Below are 10,863 nucleotides of genomic sequence, written 5' to 3' on the forward strand. Positions count from 1 at the left end.
AACGCGCCTAGGGGTAAAAGTGTGGTGTGAGTAACGCTGAAGGTATACTGTAATGAAGTCCAGTCAACAAAATATTGTCTCGATGTAAGTGAATATTTGAGAAGGCAAGGTATGAAAGCTAAAGAGGCTAAGAACTGAAAGTGGGTAGAAATGGGTGGATGAAGCGTGTATGAAGATGCACGTGACAAAAGGCTTTACATTTTTTTTTTTTTACCTTTACAATTGAAGGGATGCTTTCTTCCCTCTACATTTTTACACAGATGTTTGCTTGTAAAATAGAAACGATAAATTTCAATCCTAAAGCAGTGAGTAAATGAATGTCGGAATCCAGTCCAAACCACTGAACATTGGCTTCTGAGTTCTTTTTATGTGCTTTTTCATGTTCATATTTCTAAATTTAACCCATTCCCTGTAACAATGCAAAATATGATGATGATGATGATATTGTAATGTCTTTCAGACAGAGGAATCCAAGAAGCAGAGGGATGAGCTTGCCAAAGCACTGGGAATGGGCGTCATTAGGGTTAAAGTAGGACCGTACGGGTGTGATGTTTGTAACAGACAACTAGCTTCCAAAGCTTCATACAGGCAGCACCTAAAGTCAAAGATTCATCTCAAGAAGGTAACAACAGTTTAAACTGAGTCATATGAAGCCAGGCATGTGAGAATGGTGCACTTTTTTTTTTTTTTAAGTAGAAAGAATTTAACACAATAAGACTAAAGGAACTAAGCGAATGTACAGTACATGTTTTCCTTTATTCAGTTTATTTATCTTTTTTGAGTGTATCTATTTACCTGTCTATGTCTACCTGTCTATCTATTTGTCACCATGTCTATCTACCAGTTAATTTATCCGTCTATCCCTATCCCTGTCCCTCTGTTTTGTCCATCTCTCTATCTCGCATTCTGTGAAGTATGGCTTTGACAAAACGACTTCCAAACATTCCTGTTCCTACTCACGAACAACCTCTGTTCCCACGACACAGCATCCTCCTTTACGTAGTCTCGTATCCATGTTTGTGTGCCTTGGTCTTTGTATCCGCCTTTCTTCTTTCTTCATCCTTTCTTCTTTCCTCTTTCTGTTTCCTTTTCTTTCCTCTTCTTTTTTTTTTCTTCTTGTATCTCATTCTAATTCATTCTTCCTTCTTCTTCTTTCTTCTTATCTTTAGTCTTCCTTCTTTCTGCTTTTTTTTTCTCCGTTATTTCTTTCTTTCTTTCTTCTTCTTCTTCTTCTTCTTCCAACATTTTCTTCTTCGTTTTTCTTTTTTTTTTATTCTTCTTTCTTCCTGCATTTCCTTCTTCTTCCTTCTTCTTCCTTCTTCTTCTTCTTCTTCTTCTTCTTTCCTTTTATTCCCTCTTTTTCTTCTTCATCTTCATTCTTCTTCCTACCACTTCTTCCTTCTTCTTCTTCCATTTTGCTCTTTCTTCTTCTTCCTCCTCCTCCTCCTCCTCCTCCTTCTTTTTCTTTTTCATCTTTTTTTTTTTCATTTTCTTCCTTCCTCTTTGTTTCTTTTTTCTCTTTCCTCTTCCTTCTCCCTTCTTCTTCTTCTTCTTCTTCTTCTTCTTCTTCTTCTTCTTCTTCTTCCTTCCTCTTTTCTTCCTTCTTCTTCCCTTCTTCTCTTCATCCTATTTTTTGTTCTTCTTCTTCGTCTTCTTCTTCTTCTTCTTCCTTCCTCTTTTCTTCCTTCTTCTTCCCTTCTTCTCTTCATCCTATTTTTTGTTCTTCTTCTTCGTCTTCTTCTTCTTCTTCTTCTTCTTCCTTCCTCTTTTCTTCCTTCTTCTTCTTCCCTTCTTCTCTTCTTCCTATTTTTTGTTCTTCTTCTTCCCTTCTTCTCTTCTTCCTATTTTTTGTTCTTCTTCTTCCTTCGTCTTCGTCTTCTTCTTCTTCTTCTTCTTCTTCTTCCTTCCGTCCTTCCTTCCTTCCTTCCTTCCTTCCTCTTCCTTGTTTCTTCGTCCTTCTTCTTCTTTCTTCTTCTTCCTTCGTCTTCGTCTTCTTCTTCTTTTCTTATTCTTATTGTTATTGTTCGTCTTCTTCCTCTCCTTCTTCTTCTTCTTCTTCTTCTTCTCCTTCTTCTTCTACTTCTTATTCTTATTCTTCCTGTCCCTTCTTCTTCTTGTTCTTCTTGTTCTTCTTCTTCCACTTCTACTTTTTTCTTTCTTTCCTTTTTGTTTTTTCTTTCTCGTTTTCTTGCAAACACTTTTCAGTTCAGTGTCATTCCTTGATTTTTTTTCCACCAATTCTCTTCAAACTTCGTACAAGTGCTCGTTGGGCAGATCTCCTCAGTCACCCTTTTTTTATTATTAATTATTTAAGTCTTTTAAGGGATTAATGGGGTCAACGGCCAAGACACAAGCACACATATTTAGAAATACTGTATTCTTGTATGTTCATTTATCATCACGGCGATTTGCACAGAAGTATGTATGTCTGTGTTCTGGCTTTAATTTTCTTTATTTTATCGTCTTTAACTCTACCGGGATGTGTTTGAATAGAAGGATTATAGCCTTAATGTAACAGTATAATCTGAGAGAGAGAGAGAGAGAGAGAGAGAGAGAGAGAGAGAGAGAGAGAGAGGTTACTACCCCACATGAGCCTTCTTGTTATTACCTATCAGAGTGGTGGAGGTGATGGTGGAGGTAACGCTTCCCTGGCCAACGAGATCCTTCAGGAGACGGACAATTACACTCCCGTCTACTCCTGCAGAGCCTGTTACATGACGCTCACGGAGGACCAGGTACCACATTGACACATTTTGCTCAGATTAACCTCTTGACGTGTGTTTGATTTTTGCTACTTCCAGACAATTGTATTCAGCTTTTTGTAGATTTCTTTTGGTGAAACGGCAGATGGAATATATATCTATCCTCCCAGGTCGCAAACGTTTCTCCAGATACTGAGGTGGTAAATGAAATTAATATCTATCCTCCCTAGTCCGAAACGTTTCTGTAAAGCTGAAGTGGGACATGAAATATATATTACTTCTCCCAGTCCAAAATGTAAATGGAACATATATCTATACTCTCCAGCAAGAAACGTTTCTCTAAAGCTGAAGTGGTAAATAAAACATATATGTATCCTCTCACGTCCGAAACGTTTTTCCAGAGCTGAATAAACTAGTCTGGAGATAGCAAGAATACGGTGAAGAATACGCCATCGGATTGGTAATAGCAGTGCCTTCACTCTCACAACTACCAACCACTTCACAGCCAGTCTTTTTTGAGCGCTGGATGTGTATAGAATTCTATCTATCTGACTATAACCACACGCCTTAATGCCGCAAGCGCTGGCCACAAACAAATCGCCTCCATGTCGCCCTTTCCCCAGCCATTTTCCTGCCCTCTCCCAAACTTACACCCCTCCTCTCTCACATGCCTCCCCATTCCATCCCTCCATCTCATCCTCGGTCTCCCCCTTCCTCTCCCTCCTCCACCTCAATCATATACACTCTCCTAGTTAGTCTCTTACTCCCCATCCTTTCCACGTGGCCAAATTACTTCAGTATATTTTTCCTAACATTTTCTCTCACATCCACATCCACACCACAACGGTCCTTCACTTCCTCATTTGTCAGTCTGTCTCTCCATGTAACTCCACAGGCCCCTCTCAGATAACTCATTTCCACTGCTCTCACTCTTGACTTTGTCCGTTCAACAAGGTCCAAGCTTCACTTCCATACGTTAGAGTTGGTATCCCAATACTGTCATGCAACGACTTCGTTACTTCAATGCTCACTTTTAACATTGTTTATATATAGCTTTTGTCGACTCATACAGCAATCTACAATTTCACACATATTTGTTAATATTAGCTTAACTTATGTATATTTTTGTTTCTCTGGATTTTTCAGACACGTGCTAAACACCTCACCATGACACGAGAATCATTATTATAGTGCAGAAGACCAAACTAGACCATTAATATTCTTATAGTAATCCAGTTCAGTAGCGACCTGCTTTTGGTCACATTTGGCTGAGAAACTTTTTGAATATCTGCCGAGGTTCGTAGGCATTTGTTGATCGTACATATAGGCTAAGAAGCTTTAAGTATACTTCCTTAGTTTCATGAACATTTAATACTGAACACTCATTTATTACATGAGCTAAAAATCTTATAAATATTTCCCCAGGTTCGTGAGCACTTGACGAGCGAACATCACCTGAGAAACGTAAGTAACTTGATCGAATAATCGTTCATCTTATAATAATTCACATCATTATCTCCTTCACTACGATGGTGTATATTTTATTTTGTTCTTGGTATACTGGGAATGTTTTATCATCTTATATATCAAGACTGTTTCCTCCCAGCAGTTCGGAAAGTCTGTCCAAGGAGCAATAAGATCGAGTAGAGATGGCAAAAAAATAACATTAGCGTATGGCATAGTGGTAGGTGGTGGCGACCATCATCCACTCACTTGATGTAGCGCTGCCTATTTCTTCCATCACCTTTAACATTCTTTTTCTGTGTCTGCCCTCCTCTGTTCCTATTTCTCCCATCTTTACTTTTTTATTTTTCGTCTTTTCAGGTGGCTTTACACTAAATGACAAGCCTAATGGTTTCCTGTAAGCCAGGAAGCCATTTACAGCGCTGGGTGGTAACCATATAACCAACCATACGTGTTCCCTAAGTGTAAACAAGTGGGTTGGGGGAGGGTTGGTGCCCTTCCCCCTAAAACAACAAACTCAAGAGACAAAGGGCCACCCCTAACGGGATTATGGCGTTTGGTTATAGATAGATAGGACATAATTATGGCACCCGAATGAAGGGGTTAAACATTATCAGAAATCGTCATTCATTACTATCACAGTGCGGTTCTTCATGAGCGCCTCCATGTCAAGTGGGATGTATGTAAATCGCTGACCGAAAAGCGCATTGTTATGTGTAATGTATATGTTCGTCATTGTGTTTTCCTGGCCACATTTCTAACTGGGTGGTTTAGTTTGGCATGCAAAGCTCCCAGCCCCTCACGCTTACACTCGTATGATCTCACCCCAAAGTAAAGCTCGGGCGTCATCTTCAGGTTGTGATAAGAAAAAAAAAATAACTGCTACGTCCACTGCATCACTATATTGCGTAATCAGTGTACTGGGGAACAGTGAGAAAAAAAAAATAACAGAAATGAATAGAAAGAGAAGTACTTATAAAACTGTGATAATTTTCAATTTTTTGTATAATTTTCAATGTAGTTTGCGAACACACACACACACACACACACACACACACACACACACACACACACACACACACACACCGCTCGCTGGTGCGGTGGTAACGTTCTCGCTTGCCAACTGGTGGACGGGAGTTCGCGCCTCACTCAGGTTGCGAAAAGTTTCACTGACGAAGTGGGTGGTTAGTGTCCCCCTTGAGCAAGGGGACGGGTGTGTGCATGTGTGAAGGTCACAGCCTTGCCCTTAGATCGGACTATATGAGCTCCCAGCTCCCTTCCGGGAGGGTAAAAGTTGACAATCACGACCATCAAGTGATCCTGACCGACCCGGTGAATTACATAAACGGACACGCACGCACGCTCACGCGCGTATTTTAACAAGAAAAAGCTTGACCTGAAATTTACGTAATCCATAACAGTATAGTTACATGCTTCACTTGAGCTAGTACCACTCATACTGGTTATTTAGTGAAACTGATGTGCATTACTTCAATTGCAAAGTTAGCTGGAGGTGCTTAGCATGCTATAAACGACAGAAAAATGCCCTGAGAAATTAAGTAAGCACATCTATATGATCAGAGTGTATTATTTGACCAATCCATAAGGCTAAAGGTGGCTAATGGAGGATGTGACACTCCCAGCCTTTGAACACGTTGAGATTTTTTTTTTTTATTAAGAGTATGTCCTTTATTGTTCAGTTTTGCTCTTTTTAAGCGATTTTATTTAGTTTAAAGTAACATTTCAGTGAAATAGGCAGTGATGGCTATATTTAATCTTCCAGTTTGAAAAGTGTCTCCTAAGCTGAAAAAGGACCTTTGACGGTATTAAGGGAAAGAAATTATAAAAGTGGATTACACTTTATTCAGGTCATTAATTACTATCTAAATAACCAGTAATTACCACAGTAGTCATTGACTATATAAATGAGTTATGTCATTGTAATTTGTCACTATCAAGATCGCCAGTGATTATCATAATTCGTCTTTGTTATTATAATTAATTAATCCTTCTTATAGTTCAGACCATCAGTTATTATCATTAAGTTAAAACTTGAAGAGAAAAATCAAAGAATTTCAGAATAGTAAGAAACTGTTCTGGAATGAAGGAAACAGTGTGTGGAGAGTGAACATCACCAAAGCAGCGCACAATATCAGTAATACTTTTATCCGACCCGCGTTCCGAGCTAACGAAGAGAAACTTCATCATTTCCTACCCATTTCAGTAGAAACTTTTTTTATCCAACTGATGTTCTAAACTTAAAAAGCAGCACTCCAATCCATTTTTCATACAAGCCCTCAATGTCTTGGGATCTGCACTAACGAAGAGAGCCTCCAACCATTCTTACCCATTTGCATATAATTCCTTCATCCGCCTGGGAATATGGACTAACAGAGGGACTCCACCCTTCCTACTCATTTGACTATATTCTAATTTCTACTCATGTCGGGCTCTGACCCAACGATGCGAGACCCAATCCTTCCCATCTAGCTGCATTTAGCTGGTTAGCTAAGCCACTGAATGCGGCTACGTATCCTATGGTTTTTTATACCATAAGATGATTATATTAAGCTTAGGAGAAACCACTGGAACTGAAGAGGTTATAAACAACCTTCATTTACCCATACAGTACAAATGGTCGCCATTAAGCTGAATAAATCGCCTGGTGGAAGCAAAAATGAAAGAGAACAGACGTCACTATAATGAAGAGGTTAAACAACATCTCGTTAGTTCCTGAAACAGTATGGAGACAGTAAAAAAAAAAAAAAAAACACTGACCACAAATGTACAACTGTGGATAGCTGAACCTGGTACATTTCCATTGTTGAGCTGGTGGTACTTATATCTTAAAATCAATTTATGGGCTTAAATACACACAGATTTATACATCAGCTAGTAAAAAGCAATAATTAACAAGAAATTCATTTAAAAACACCACGTGGGTCCATCAAAATGTCCTCAGCCTTGCCCAGTAACAAGGGAAGTAACCACAACTTTTGGGTATGACTGAATACTATAAAGCCTCATATGACAGTACACATAAGAACTCAAATCTTTGTCCTCATATTTTTGCAATAAGTCTCTTTGAAATTCGGTAGGTTAGGGCAAAACCCATAAATAGACAAGAAAGAAGCCTGTGCAGTAATCAGATATCAAGAAAATGGTATGACCCCCAAGGAAATCCAAGAAGACGTGGTCAGCACACTTGATGAGGACTCTCTTTGCTATTCCACCACAAAGATGTGGGATGATTTCAAGCCGGGCAGTGAGAGCCTCCAAGATGATCCACAGTCGGGACGCCAAAAATCATCGACCACGGATGATCTAGTGGAGGCCATTCAAAACATTTTTCAAGCGGCATCTGTCGGCAAAGTGATGGTCTCAGTGTTTTGGGACACTGAGGGAGGTCTCATGATTGACTACTTGCAGAAGGGTCAAACCATTAATGGGACCTATTATGCATCAGAACTGCAACAGCTGAGAGAAGCAGTAAAAGAAAGACATAGAGGAAAGCTGCGTGCGGACGTGCTGTTGCTCGAGGACAGTGTCTCTGTCCACAATGGCCCAGGTGGCAGTGGCTGAAACAGCGAACTGTGGCTTTGAGCTGATGACTTATGCTCCTTACTTTTATCAGACCGGGCTCCGTCTGACTTCACCCTGTTTCCCAAACCGAAATTCCACCTGCGTGGTCACCGTTATCGGAGTGATGATGAAGTCATCCATGCTGCTGAGGCGTATTTAGAGTCTTTGGCGATGGAATAGCAGTTCTTGAATGTCGATGGCCTAAGTGCATTGAACTTAGGGGAGACTTTCTTGAGACATAATACAAGAATAGTTTCTTTTCCTGTGATACTTCTTGGATGAGGCCAAGAACTTTTGAAAGACCCACTCACATTGTACTAAATGAGGATCGCTAAATACAACCAACCAGACAGCGAATGTTTAGCAGTTCCATTTGTCCACAGTTGTACGGAAGCCTCACTGTATAATCATTCATCTTCCATACACAGTACCAGTATGTGACAGTCACTCTTTTGCCACAATGATCCCTTTTATTTTTTTTTCTCACTACCACCATACAATGTTATTCAGGTTGGATAAGCTTCCAAACAGTGAATGAGTTAATAGGGGCTTTATCTAACTCCTTCATTTGGAGAGGTTTCTCCTAAGCTGATTAAATAACCTGGAGATAACGAGAATGTAATACAAATGATGCCATCAGTAAGAACACGCCATTTATATTTAGTGTTTTCCACTGCCAGCCAGTTATGTTTACCTTAATTGAGTATTCTCGCTACACTGATTAAATGTACCTTAAAAATAATGTGAAGAGATTTTTTTTTTTTTTTATGGTTATGCCTGTGAGGTGGTCAGGATTTCTTGGGTTTGAATTATAAGTGAATGAGTGTGTGGCTCATTTTCGTTAGACATGCTGTTGGTTTGTCCTCTCTTTATCATGTTTTTCTTTTTCCTTGTTTTCTATGCCGTACTTCACCCTACCTGTGGGAGGGGACGTACAGAAGGGAGGGTAAAGATAGTCTTATTGCCGCCGGACAGGTGTATTCACTTTCATGAAATTAGAATGTGCCTAAGGCTCGGAGCCTATAATACTTGTATCTACCAAAGAGATCTGATCAAACAGAAAGGCAAACTCACCATCCGCTTATTTAGAGTTGCCAAGACACATTGTGATTAAAAGACTAGAGGTCATAGACAGTAAGAAAGACGATTTAAGGAAGGTAGTTCCAGTCAGCTATTGTACTGGAAAGCTGAAGAGATAACGGATAAAGGCATGTGGCTAGGCTGGCGCAGGGCGCTCGCAGTAACAAAAGAGGGAAACAATAAGTTTTAGGTTGTGGGCAAAGTAATGGACAGATGGAGATGCAACGCTGCGGTGAATATAGAGGCTAAAGGGGTTCAGCTCATGGACGAGAAATGAGGCGGAAAGCATTTGAGTTCAGCTTATTAGGCTGTACAGTATGTGGTGAGGCCCCCAAACAAGGGAGCTGTACTGTACAATGCTCCACACAAGGGGGCATAACGCAACGGTACAAGGTCAGTAAGCTAGATGGTTTAAAACACCTAACCTCTGCAAAAATATTATGCAAGGAGAAATAATGTGAACTTCCACCATATATAATGGGACAAAGAAATACAAGAAAACTGAGAGATGACTGAGGACTAAGGTGAATATTTTTTGAAGGTAATGGGCTAATCATAATGTAGATTGTGTTAAGATGAACGATGGAATAACAGTTTTCCAGATATTAACGAAAAAAGATACTAATTTGCCCTTGATAGAAAGGAGACGAATTAAAAGATATGCCAAAACCTCATACTGTGATCTGTGACTTGTGATGGAGATGTGAGAAGTGGAAGGAAACACGAGAGTTGGAATCATAAACATGTAAGTGTATAGGACTATTGTATCGTTCATACACCATTGATATATATGAGGCAAAAAGCTGGTAAAAGAACAAAATCTTGAGAGAGGCCATGATACACAGCTTTTGAAGATGAACTGTGTTTCCAGTAATCCTTGCAAGCTATATATTAAATCTTAACTAATCTATTCATGTTTCCGCCTGACGATTTACGTGTAACCTCGGTGTCTACAAAATTTCATTTTTTTTTTTTTAGGTTGCATCGATGAAGGTTGACTGGGACGCGCGTGCTGCAGTGGAATACCTTGCTTCCTGTCAGACACCCTACGGTCAAGTTCACGTGTTCAACTATACAGAGAATAGAGATGGAGCAAAAATTGACGCAGAGAATTTGAGGCTTACCTTTACCAAGCTGGGGTATAGTGTTAAGGTTCACGAAAATCTGACGAAAGATGAAACAATGCAAACAATTTATGAAATCAGGGAAGACTACAGTTTAAAGAAGACAGGCTCCCTTTTTATTTTCGTCATGAGCCATGGTCTTTCTTGCAATGAATTTTATTGTAGAGGTCAAGAAACAATAAGCTTGCCTGAAATAAGAAGCCAGTTCACTGATAAGATGTGCCCGCTACTCAAGAACAAGCCAAAGATCTTCATGACTAACTACTGCCGCGGAACCGAGTGTGAGATGATCGACACAGACACCATCGACGTTCCTCGCGATCTGGTCAACGTCCACGCCGGTGCTGAGGGAGTCCAGGTGCTCAGGAATCGAACCACGGGCACCATCTTTATCAGTTCTCTCTGTCACATCCTGCAATCTCTTGCCGGACCCACTGACCTGCGTGATGTGTATTATCTCCTCAGGGACACAATGAAGAAGAGAAAAGCCACGACACCCATGTGGGAAGACTGGGGCTTTAAAAGATACATTGTACAAAAAAACAAGATCCGTTGAGCAGCAAGGGACCGTACTCATAAGTGGCTTTGGTGACTTTACAGTGTCTCTTTAATGATTTATGCGTTACAAGAGGATGAGAAAATGGCAGAGTATAAGAGAGAAGTGGAGGAACGATTGGGCAAATATGAATTGGAGCAGATGGGAGACGTGGAAGGTGTGTGTATGATATTTACAGAAGAAATATGTGCAGCATGTGATGTGGTGTGTGGAAGGAAGAGAAGACGGAGGGGAGTGCAAGGAACAGCATGATGGACTGAAGAGGTGAAACAGGCTGTGGCACAAAAGAAGAAAGCATACAATGAATGGATAAGAAATAGGGGCGTGGAAGAAGTTGAGAGGCGGAAGAGAGAGT

The 10,863-nt window shown here is 40.2% G+C and overlaps 1 protein-coding gene across 1 annotated transcript; it reads left to right on the top strand.

Annotated features, from left to right (window-relative positions):
• Nucleotides 1-10,169: 10,169 nt before the first annotated feature.
• On the top strand, nucleotides 10,170-10,508 carry LOC145418253 (caspase-3-like). The gene has a single exon (XM_080286699.1). It carries the CDS (start codon nucleotides 10,170-10,172, stop codon nucleotides 10,506-10,508), a length of 339 nt encoding a protein of 112 aa, XP_080142825.1.
• Nucleotides 10,509-10,863: the final 355 nt, after the last annotated feature.

Source organism: Coenobita brevimanus, chromosome 113, assembly GCF_032717465.1.
Source record: "Coenobita brevimanus isolate Jiangsu-jjx chromosome 113, ASM3271746v2, whole genome shotgun sequence".
Taxonomy (NCBI): domain Eukaryota; kingdom Metazoa; phylum Arthropoda; class Malacostraca; order Decapoda; family Coenobitidae; genus Coenobita; species Coenobita brevimanus.